The sequence below is a fragment of the Hippocampus bargibanti genome, linkage group LG09 (genome assembly GCF_051943395.1).
Source record: "Hippocampus bargibanti isolate YZ-2025 linkage group LG09, ASM5194339v1, whole genome shotgun sequence".
Lineage (NCBI taxonomy): Eukaryota > Metazoa > Chordata > Actinopteri > Syngnathiformes > Syngnathidae > Hippocampus > Hippocampus bargibanti.
Genome location: NC_142742.1, coordinates 11,537,395 through 11,550,000, shown reverse-complemented (window position 1 = coordinate 11,550,000; position 12,606 = coordinate 11,537,395). Strand labels below are relative to the sequence as shown.

The 12,606-nt window shown below is 39.5% G+C and overlaps 1 protein-coding gene across 3 annotated transcripts in view; it reads left to right on the top strand.

Annotated features, from left to right (window-relative positions):
• LOC148893668 (unconventional myosin-VI-like) overlaps positions 1-12,606 on the top strand; it is a 54,244-nt gene that overhangs the window by 1,423 nt on the left and 40,215 nt on the right. For all 3 annotated transcript variants that reach the window (XM_089004053.1, XM_089004054.1, XM_089004055.1), the window contains exons 2-6: positions 5,081-5,227; positions 8,264-8,333; positions 8,406-8,479; positions 10,148-10,277; positions 11,200-11,305. In XM_089004053.1, the coding sequence (XP_088860179.1) occupies positions 5,111-5,227; positions 8,264-8,333; positions 8,406-8,479; positions 10,148-10,277; positions 11,200-11,305 (497 nt within the window). In that variant the 5' untranslated portion in view covers positions 5,081-5,110. The remainder of the gene's footprint in view (positions 1-5,080; positions 5,228-8,263; positions 8,334-8,405; positions 8,480-10,147; positions 10,278-11,199; positions 11,306-12,606) is intronic.

Here is a 12,606-nt window from a genome sequence, read left to right as displayed (position 1 = left end):
TTTGTTAGGGTTTTAATCACCCCCTCCCCGAAACCTGTCTCGCCTCCATTATCTGGATTAGGGTCAGATACTAATAGGATTTGAGTTGTGTGCGGAGTGCCAACACATTTGGTTCAAGATGCCACTTTTAGGATGAGGCCCTCCTTTAAGTTTTGACACTGCACCACATTGTGTGACAGATCTGTTATAGTGTGGCACGTTACACTAAGAAACCAAAGGTTGCCTCAATTGCCAAATTACCTCATAATTGCTACTTAAATTAGTTAATATGGTGCTTCATATTAAAATATTAAATACATCTTCCCTTTTTTCACTCAAGAAAAACAAATATCAGATGTTGCCACTGTGTCTCTGCATCCATATTTCCAGTTACCCAACTGGTACACCCAACTGTCACTGTACCCTAACTTTCTTAACGTGTAACTTTATAAGCTTAGTAAATGGCAAGATATCAGCAACTGGATGATGTAAAACTTGCTGGTGAATAATATTGACAAGACCATGCATGGTGTTGACATGATCTGCAATCATGAACCACACAGTTTAAATCATACCCTCCTGTTTTTCTTAAACACTGTTTTGTTGTGGTCTTGTTCTTCAGCATCTCTATCTCACACAAGTTTGTTGTTCTAGTTTTTACACTAAACCAATCCCATGTAGTGGGTTAAAAAACATGACTTCTTACACTTCACAAACAAAACAAACAGTAGCATGGAGCTTCAGTTGTTTTGCAAATGGGATTGAATAGGCTTTGCCAGCTTCACACATTCATCCACATCTAGTATATGCAAAACACCTAAGTTGGGAACAATTAATTCAGACTCTATTTTCACTTACATTATTGATCACAACTAACAGTAAAATAAGAGAGCAAAAGAAACTGTGCAGGTGTTCAATTCCCATTTTTACATGGAACAAAGACCATATCTATTTACGCTCTCTCAACCGCAATGTTTAAAGAAATTGCTTTACTCAATAAAAACGTTATTTGCTAATGACATTTTTTCCTATATGATTGCATTGACTATTTGAAGTAGACATCCGGGGAACGCTGAATGACTTTCGCCTTGATCTAACTTTGGAAGGTTGAAGATAACGGACCTGGGAAAAAAAACATCATCTTATCCTGTTCCAGTATTGGTGAATAGAGGCCACCTGTTACACCTGGAAAACTATATTCATAGTATTTATAATATTTGTTTCTGCCCTTACTCATACTGCATCTTCTTGTTAAGATAAAAGTATTCCGCTCATGCAAAGGTTATATTTGTGATAAATTTCCCTTGTCTCCTTGTACTGTAGTCTCTGAACCGGAGGAAATTTGTTAAGCATCACTGACCTCCACGATAGTTCTGATTATTCTGAAAACGTGTCACTTATTAACTCATTTACTGCTGTTTTTTTCATTTTCACTCAAATTGCAGGATCCACAGAATATTGAGTTTTAGGGTTACATAAACATTCAATAATGCATTAGAAATGTTAGACTCTCTTCTTTCATTAGAAAGAGAAGTTTAATTCTAGCTTATTTGGTTCTGGAGTAATAAGAGGTGCAACTGGGGGCGGCTGTACAAAAGGCAAATGCTGCCCCCTCGTGGAAGGGAAAAACTTTGCCAGAGGTCTGATTAGCACTTTATCGGCACCCCTCTCGCAAGAAAAACCAAAACCCGAACAAATTTGAGAATGGCGCTAAATGTCAAACTTTTCAATTCCCCCAAAAATTGCAGCTACTTGTTTTTACCATTAGTTTGTTGTGTACAAAGCATAGCTATTAGATCATTCCCTGAATACAAAACGGAGAAACACTTCCTTAATTGACAACGGTCATGAAATATTGTGAATGAATTTTTTGGAATGTTGATATCTTTGGCTGCTTGATGGAAAGTGGTTTGCCCATCGACCTTATCGTGCAGAAATCGTTGTCCTTCATGTCCTCTTTGACCACATCCATAAACCTCCTCTTCGGTCTTCCTCTCGGTCTCTTGCCTGGCAGTTCAAGGCTCAGCATACTTCTCCCTATATAGTCACTCTCTCTCCTCTGGACATGTCCAAATCATCTCAGTCTGGCCTCTCTGACTTTCTCTCCAAAGCCTCTAATATGAGTTGTTCCTCTAATGTACTCATTCCTGATCCTATCCAACCTGGTCACTCACAAAGAAAACCTCAACATCTTCAGCTTGCTACCTCCAGCTCTGCTTCCTGTCTTTTCTTCAGTGGCACTGTCTCCAGTCCAAACATCATGGCTGGTCTGACCACGGTTTTATACACTTTTCCTTTCATCCTAGCTGAAACGCTTCTATCACACATCACACATCACACCTGACATTTTTCTCCAGCCGCTCCAGCCTGCCTGGACACGCTTCTTCACCTCTTTTCCACACTCTCCATTGCTCTGGACAGTTGACCCCAAGTACTTAAAATCCACCTTCTTTATCTCTTTTCCCTGTAGCATCACTCTTGCACTTGGATCCTTCTCATTCACACACATATATTCCGTCTTGCTGCGACTGATCTTCATTCCACTCCTTTCCAGGGCATATCTCCACATCTCTAGTTTCTCCGCCACCTGTTCCCCGTTCTCGCTACAGATTACAATGTCATCTGCAAACGTCATGGTCCAAGGAGATTCTTGTCTAACATCGTCTGTCAGCCTGTCCATCACCATAGCAAAAAAGAAGGGGCTCAGAGCTGACCCTGGTGGAGTCCCACCTCCACCTTGAATTCCTCAGTCATACTGACAGCACACCTCACAACTGTCTTACTGTCATGATACATGTCTTGCACCGCTCTGACATAGTTTTCCGTCACTCCAGACTTCCTCATGCAATGCCACAGCTCTTCTCTGGGCACCCTGTGATACGCTTTCTCCAGATCTACAAAGACACAATGCAATTCTTTCTGACCTTCTCTGTACTTCTCTATCAGCATTCTTAAAGCAAACACTGCATCTGCCGTACTCTTTTTGGCATGAAGCCATACTGCTGCTCACAAATGTTCACTTCTGCTCTTAGTCTAGCTTCAACTACTCTTTCCCAGAGTTTCATTGTATGGCTCATCAACTTTATCAGAATCAGAATCAGAATCATCTTTATTGCCAAGTATGTAGAACACACAAGGAATTTGTTTCCGGTAGAACACGCTGCACTAGTATCGTCGTCAAAAAAAAACTGCTAAGTGGCACTATACAGTTCCATTATTCCTCTGTAATTAGTACAACTCTGCACATCTCCTTTGTTCTTAAAAATGAGCACTAGTACACTTCGTCTCCATTCTTCAGTCATCTGTTCACCATCTAAGATCTTGTTGAATAACCCAGTCAGGAACACCACCGCCACCTCTCCAAGACACTTCCATACATCGATTGGTAAATCATCAGGCCCGAGTGCCTTTGCCCCCTTCATCCTCTTCAGCGCCCTCCTCACTTCATCCTTGCTAATGCTTGCTACTTCTTGGTGTAGGTTTTGCTGTGTCTACATTAATTTGAGATATGTGCAGTATTTCAGAAAGAGAGTATTGTATGTCCCCCAAGAAAGGGCACATATACAGCTCCATAAACTGTAACTTACTGCTCAGTTCTGCTGAGTTAGTTAACTTGCTGAATTCATTTCTGTTTGAATGTTGTTTCAGCACTCCCCAACACCAATTGCTGTTGACATTTGACCACAATCTCTCACCTAATTGGATATTGGAGCATAGCGTCCAGTCTTAGCAGTGATGTATTTCTTTTCAGATTAACACTAGAGAGCTGTTAATGACATTGATTTAAAGCTCTCACACTCTTGGTGCAGACGTCAGTGCCATATACTATCCAATGTTTTGTTTCTGTTTGTTTGTTTATTTTCAACAACAGATGAAAGAATGCCAAAATAGAGTCTCCAAATTGGGAACCTCTGTCTCTTTAAGGAGCCAAGTCAAATCAAAGCTCCAAGAAAATCCTCTTTCACGATTGCTAGGAAAATGAGTGAGCGGGAGTTGGTTGAGTACAAGTCACGCACGAATGCCACTTGACATTAGCCCGTGTATCAAGTAGAATGCAAGGAGAGTCCAAAAAGAAGTCGCCGCTTTATGTACTTTCACTGTTTACTTTTTACCAGAAAATTGCCTTCAATTTTTATCCTTCACTCATACCTGTCAACCTTGGCTAATAGCTGCCCTTATAAATGATTACAATTCCCGTATAAAAGTTGGAGTACGCCGTACATTATTTGAAATGATAAAAAAACGCTAACACAAGTGGAAACACAGGCAGTTTACCACACATGTGCACGTTTTGCTTTTATCAATTGTACCATACGCACTGATAAAGAAATATATGCAATTGTGGATTACTTTTGCTGGTTTGCCGTGACAATAGTAATGATCGGCGGCAGCATTGTCGTTGACTACCAGCAGTTAAGACTAACTGGATTTGAGCCAAAACTGTCTTTTTAAGATTGGTTCACAATTTGTCTACTGTATATTTTTTGTATAACTGTTGTAGAACGCCATACATTATTTGAAATGATTTAAAAAAAAACGTATGAACGTACATTCAAAGTGAGCCAGAAAAAGCAGTGTTAACAGAAAGATTGAAAGAGTAACCTGGATATTTGTAAAACGACATGGAAACGTAATATTCTGCACCTATTCCTTGTTACCACAGACTGCTTTCAATTCTGCTTTGAGCTTTGAAATTCACATAAAATGTCTTCATCGCGAATTCCTACGGGGACTGAACCAAGGCACGTATTTGGCTGCAATCAGCAGAGGAGCTTTTGACTCATTTACAAATAATTTTCTGCCTAAATGAGTCCCAGATGATGTGAGATGAGAATTTCATTTTTGTTCCATGCAATACTGGTATTAAAGGAATTCAGAACATTTAGATATAAGACTACCCCATCCCCTTTGCAAATAATCCAAATTGAATAATTTCATCATGTAAAACAAAATAATATTCCAACATATTTATTTTAAATGTTAATGTAGCAATTGGTCAATATTGACCTCTGACCACCCTTGTTTTACTTTGTGTGTAGTCAAAGGGAAGCAAAAAAATATTGATTATAATATTATATGTGCTTTGCATCTTCGTATTCAGTTGCCAGGTCGTGCTGACCGCACCAAAGTCATGGAGGACGGTAAACCAGTGTGGGCCCCCCACTCCACAGAAGCATTCCAGCTTGGCACTATCGTGGACATAGGAGCCGACACGTTAACCATAGAGCCGCTGAGCCAGAAAGGCAAGGTGGGTCAACATTGTATGCAAAAAACAAGCACCACGTGTTATGTGATGATTGAAAATTGTAAAATGACCTACCATAAAAAAATCATGAATAACCACATTTCTCTCTGACAAAAGTATCAACTACAAAACCGTGTGCGATAAATGAAACACGAGAGAGCAAATTTTCACGGGCATAAATAATTAAAAGAGTGAGGCAGCAGGTGTCTGATAGAGTTGCGCAGAAGAGAGCATCTCATTAGACAATAGAGGCCACCTGTTACACCTGAGCTATCCCGTGGCTCGCATGTTTACAGCAGCATCAGACAAAACAGGACATCTCAAAAGCAGTGGAAAAAACAAAAAAAAAACAATTGATAAATGACACAGAACAATATTCCACAAGATGGTGCCAGTGTCACAATTTCATTGCTTTGGCCTGAGCTGTAAATAGTGTAGATGGAATTTTCAGTGATCAGTATGTCCATGAATTGGCAAATCATTTCAAATTACTTATCCAAGCATGAATCCCATTGAATAGCACTGTCATTGCTGAAATGATGCGTTTCTTTAATGATCGTGGCACTCAGCGTTGAATTAGGCCTCATGTGGAATGGCTGTAAAGTTGTTCATAAATTTATGCTTGAGTGGCCCATTCAATGAGGGTATGAAAGGCCCATTGAGTGTTTCTCTCTCTCTGTCACTCTCTCTCTTCCTCCCAACTTCATTCTTTCGCTCATTCGTTCACTTTCTCTTTATTGCGGAGCTGAGCTTGTTAGTACGTGCCTGAGCTGAGTACATAACCCTCGGCCTGGATGCTGCTCCTTTGTCAGTTTTGTTGCTTTGACATATTTCATGTTCTTTTTATTGTCACAAATATGAGCCAAGTTAGTCCATTGAGTACACAAATTGTATTTTGGTGTCTGCTTCCTGTCTGTTTTTTGTGATCAACAACTATGCATCAGTGCAAAGTGAATAAATGGGAACAAAATGGTACCGTATTTTCCAGTGTATGAGGCGCACCCAAAAAGACTTCATGTGTGTGAAGTAATATTGAGCCGCAACAGGTCTTGCAACTACTGTCAGCAGCCACCAACTCCATTTCACACTGTCGGAGAAGTAGTGCGTAACCCCAGCCTCTACTGTAGCACCTTATAATGTGGTGTATCTTATATTTGGAAAAAAACATGTAATTCATTGAAGGTGCGCCTTCTACTCCGGTGCACTATATACATGGAAATACAGGTAACATCCTACTTGCGACCGGCGCAACTTACGACTGGCGCGACTTAAGACCACCCGTACTTACGACCACGACCGGCACATTTAGTTTTTTTTAACACTACGCCTGGCACCACAACGTGCGAGCAGCCGGCAACGCGTACTACAGTTTTGGCCAGCCAGCATCTCACTCTCGCATAGCAATCTACTGCGTGACTACACTCAGTACAGTAGTTATACAGTACAGATACCGTCTCGCCAGCATCTCCTGTTGTACTGTGCACTGCTCTTTTGCTTCCACCTGAGTCCGAGCTTGTGTGTTGAGCGACCTCTTCTGGCTTCTACGTTAGCAGGAAGAGTGATTTTTCAACAGCGCGCATGCATGTGAAGCTGTGCATATTTGGGTCAGCAGAACGCGTGTGCGCCGAAACAGTAATAAAAATTGAAAATACGAATTAGAAAATGATAAAAATGACACTAAAAGTTATACAATTTATAAATGAACTGTAAGCAGTTTGGAATATAATGGTGATTAATAGAAAACGGGACTTAAAAACAACAGATTGACATCGTATACTATCCTGTCATATCAACCTCGTGTCGGCCATTTTGAATGGATTTCGACCTACGACCGTTTGATTTATGATCGTTTTGTCGGAACGGAACCCGGTCGTAAGTCGGATGTTACCTGTACTTTGAAGGGGTGCACCATATACTCTGGTGCGACTTACAGGTACACACCGGAAAATACAGTTCATTTTGCTTGTTGTTTCTCTGCAATCATGTTAGTTTGCTTTAATCTGTGACATGGTCAAATATTCAAAACTACATTTTGCGTTGAGATCAATTTATAATGATGAAGAATCTGTTCCAGAGGGCAAACTATCACCGTTATAAATGATGCCTTTATTCACGATACAGGTTAGATTTGGGGGATATCCCCCTTCCCACCCACACGCTGCAGATTATGGACAAACTCCAAACTTTTTAACCTTTTTAAGAGGATTCAGGTTATATAGTGTTATACGGGTTCAGACAGAATACTAGCACATGTACTCCTGCTGCTTAATTGTTATATTTGGAGTCTGATTAATTTTAATAATGCTTTGGTTTTATTGGTTCCCACTGGCCCAGCACAGAGTGCAGTCATTATTTGCCTGCTCAGTCAGTCAGGTGTTCAGATCCTGTTACGGTTCACACCAAATTATTCATCATTGCACCGTGTCTGCCCTTGTTTCTCTCACAGCTGGCTTCTTCAATTGAGTTCATTCTCATTAACACTTCACAATAAAGAGAGAATATCACATGCCCGATAATGTATTCCTCGAGATGCCATTCCTGTGATATTAAAGCCAGTTAATTGATTCATGATAATGCATGCATAAAATTGGATTTTGATTATTTTTAATTTTGCTTCATTTTCGAACACTCTAATCAACATTGTGTTGCTGTCATTAGTTACTGAAAGAACCCAAAAAATAATTATTCATATTGATAAAGCGAAGTAGACTGTATTTGATCTGGTAAAAGGTAAAACTATGCATGATTCAAACTCTAGATGGTTTCAATCATCCAAGATTTCCTGGATTAATTCTGGGGAATTAGTCTATCAATTAATCGATTGCTGCAGAACCGGACAGTGAAATGTTTAATTATACGAGTTGCCGCACATGATTTTCTTTTGAGGGCAACATAAAATGAGGTGGTGGGCTGGATCTTGCCTGGCCTTGAGTTAGACATATGAATTAAACCTTCAATCTTACTTTAGACATGATTCATCAGTTATAAATCCTGCCCAATTGACTGAATCCGAAGTATGTATTATATCATCCCATTTAGACATTCCTGGCGCCGATGAGCCAAGTCTTCCCTGCAGAAGACGATGTCAACAAACATGTAGAGGACAACTGTGAGTCAAACTCAATGTTCAGCTCGCGACCTTTTGTCCTCCAAAGGTTCATGTTTTTTGTTGTCTTTTCAGGCTCCCTGATGTATTTGAATGAAGCCACTCTACTCAACAACATCAAAGTCCGATACTCAAAGGAACATATCTATGTATGTCTTCCATCTTACACTTATTGACAATGGAGCGCAAGCAGTAGAGATGTAAAAATTAATTGATTAACTGACAGCTAATCGGTTAATTATAATTCCTTAAAAATAAAATAAAAATCCGCACTGTAAGTCTCACCTAAACTCATTCATTTTTCTCAAGAAACAAGAGTGCCCCTAAATCTCCGTTGCGCCTTGTATATAGACCAATATTCGGATTTGTTGGACATTGTTTTTAACTCATTCACTGCCATTCCCGAATCTGTTCTGGAATTCAAAATATGTCGTACAGCATCGGTCCTGAATGTGTTTGGGTTTTGGTTTTTCTTGCTGGGGTGCCTATCAAGCGCTGGCCAGATGTCCAGCAATGTCTTTTACCCTTCCACAAGGGGGCAGGATTTCCCTTATCTCCATATTAGCACTTTGTTCCAGCTTCAGCTGTTGTTTATACGCTATATAAATTCAAAGAAGTACAGATGACGGCTGAAGAAACCTTTTCATTGTTGTAACACTCCTGTACGACTGAGAGTTTATATAAACCAATATGTATGTATTGGGTTGTATTTTTGACAGACGCCCTCATGTCAAGCTCATGTAAGTCCACACCCACATAATTTAGGAGTTTGACGCTTTTTTCTGATGAAAGAAGAGAGTCTAAGGTTTCTTACCCTGCATTGAATGTTTAAGTAGTCCTAAAACTGGGTCCTGGAATTTGAATGACAATGACAAAAACCTTGGCAATGAAGTGGACATATTTTTGCACGTCTGGCAGTGAATGAGTTAATATGTTCTGTAAACTACCTAATTCGAGCTCCAGCAGTTTTGAAAACTATAAAAGCTGCATTCTATTGTATTGTGTTCGCTTTAGGGCATCTCTATCTAGTGGATGCATAACGCAACCGTAGCCACTATTGTTACTTCTATTCTATGCACTTTGTAATGTGGTGAGACCTTCATATGTCTAACTGTTTTATAATAGGCCATTCATTGAAGGTGCTCCTTGAAGTCCGAAGTGTCTTTTATTGTGCTGTATACGATAATTGTTCTGAACCAATGATTAACCTAAAATTGTCTAAACCCGTTGATCACAGGAATTATTCTATGACTTCTGTACTTCTTAACGAAAATGATGATGTTTATTGTGTTTCATCAAAATGAAACATTTGCAATGTATACTTTGCAAAACAATAACTCAACCGGTAATTACATCTTCGAGAAAAAAAACATACTGTCAACTCATCTATTTTTTCATCCCTAAACAATACCAACGGTGAATTGCAAAATAATATAACGCATGTTTTAATTGATAGGGTGATTGCGTCGAAAAATATCCAATTGTGACCATCCAAGTATGCATGCAATTGAGCTCAGTTTTTGCATCGTAAGAGAACGTGGCACGATAGTGTGCAAAAGCTAGAAAAAAGGGTTCTTTTAGCTTACCAAGTGCTTGAACAAAGTCCAGTTGGTGAATAGTGAGGACAGGTACCTAAACTTGATAGAGTGACTGTCAAACCGTATACTAATCCCAGTCACTCACTCAGCAAATGAGGGACAGGTGGTAAATGGAAAAAGAAAGGCACAGAAAACAAGTCAAGGTGGCTTCGAGAGCAGCTTTGTATCATCATTTAAGTTAGGGCACCTCTAACCTGCCTTTTATTTTTTCTTTTACAGACATATGTGGCCAATATATTGATAGCTGTCAATCCTTACTATGACATCCCGAAACTATATGGCCCTGAAGCCATCAAGTCATACAAGGGAAAGTCTTTGGGGACTCAGCCCCCGCACGTCTATGCAATTGGTGAGAGCTCATGCTTTAAGTAAAAAGTTTCTATGGATGAAAATCCCTGACACAATGATTTTTAAAATAGGTATTTGAGCAACCACCAAAGAAAAGCTTTTGGGACTTTATTTGCAATAGTCTGTACATTATTTGAAAAAATATAGTGTTCTTCAAAACACAGATTTAAGAGCGACAAGTGAACTCCCAAAGTTTAATATCGCACAAATGGCATATGCAGAATAAATATGCCTCTAAAAGTCCAAACCATCTGAAAACGTAGAATACACATGTAATTATTGTAGATGAATCAATCAGTTCAAATCAGCCATCAAATATTAATTACAAAAACAGTGTTTTAACCTCTTCTGTAGCCTTTCATGTGTTTTGAGATAGCTCCAAACAAGGCTGTGATCACCACATGACTGGAAATGGAACTCGCTGCGACATCTAATAAGATTCAATCAGAAATAACAATGAGAATATGAGCAGTACAATATACATAAAATATACATTATTTAACACATTCTTTTATTTGATCAAATGGGCGATCGATCACACATTGTCAATACACTGTTAGAAGTAAAAATATTGTGTTGAACAAATGGCTCACAATAAGTTTTGTTTTGGTCGCAGTTTGAGCCTTGAACAATCCGATGCACTTTACACTTTCATTTCCTGTGGCGGAAAAAAAACATCGAAATAATAACATCTTGGAAATTCACCTGCATCACCGGATTCCTTTCAATATTGGACCACCTTGGTTTTTTTTTATAGTCACATATTATATAAAAGACAGGGTTTTGGAATCCTTACACAGCCAGATGTTGATTCTTGGAAATATGATTAATAGGCCACACAACTGAGAATTACTAGAGCATAAATTTGCTAATCATTTTACTGGCACGGAAATGACTGATGTGTTTTTCCTCACTTGCATTAGCTGACAAAGCCTACAGAGACATGAAGGTCCTGAAAATAAGTCAGTCCATCATCGTTTCTGGTGAATCGGGTGCTGGCAAAACTGAAAATACCAAGTTCGTTCTCAGGTATGATCCTGAACGACCCCGACTTAGCCAGGTTTAATGCAGACTGCCTTTGAATGTGTAAGTGTAGAACCGTATTTTCCAGTGTATAAAGCACACCCAAAAGCCTTAATTTCTTTCAAAAGATGACCCTGCACCTTATACGAAGGTGGCCTTATATGCGAAGTAATATTGAGTCACAACAGGTCTCGCAATTGTTTTCAGCAGCCACTGACTCCTTTTCAAGAAGTCGTCAGTGGACGAGCATTCTGCTCCATAAAGCGCCTTCTAAGGTGGTGTGCCTTACGTTTGGGAAACTTTCATATATTTATATATTATTTGTGGAAACATTTTTTCATTCATTGAAGGTGCGCCTTATAGTCCGGTGCTCCTTTTAGTCCGGTGCGCCTTATATATGGAACAAGTTTGATATTTTGACATATTTAATTGGGGGTGCACCTTATACTGGTGCTGCTTATACCAGTGTTTGAAATAGCGTCTGTCCGGTGGCCCGGGGCGTACAACTGTTACGTCGGGCGTACAACTTTCAAAACGTTCAAGAAACAAAACGTGATGTATTTATTTTTTTTTCAAATCAAACGTTTGTTTTATTCAATAAAGCAAAAGCTACAAACAAAACGCTACGAGCCGCGTGGACTCCACTTTCTCAGCGGCTTTCAAAACTCTGAAGTACAGTACACTTTTCAGTCAGGGTGTAGTCCGAAGCAGGCTTCTAATTAGCTGCCGGTGCCGAGTATGCAAATTGCCAAACGAACGTTCGTATGGCAATTTGCATACTCTGCACCGGAAGCCAATCAGAAACCTGCTTCGGAATACACCGTGACTGAAAAGTGTACTTCAGAGTTTTGAAAGCCGCTGAGAAAGCGGAGTCCACGTCGCTTTGAGCCGACAACATAACGCACATGTTGCATTGTACACCATTATGACAAATGGCAACTGATGCAAAATTTTCAGCAAGGTACTTTTACCATAAATTAGGCAAGGGAGCATTTGTGGTTGGTACTTCCTTAATTTAAAAAAAAAAACCTTTAAACTTCGCAACAATGTTTTTTTTTTCTTTTTTTTTGGGCCGGTTAGATGTCTTTATGTGTTTTAAGTTGTGAAAAATCGGGCAGGCAACTTTATGGCCGGGCCGGCAACTTTTCAGAGTTGTCTGCCCGGGTGTCCACTAACTTTTTGTCATGAGTTTCAGGCACTGCTTATACACTGGAAAATATGCTATATTATAGTGTGCATGTGTATAATATAATATATACAATGCAGTGTACCCTGCAAACAATATATACAGTATATTGTCTCTCTGC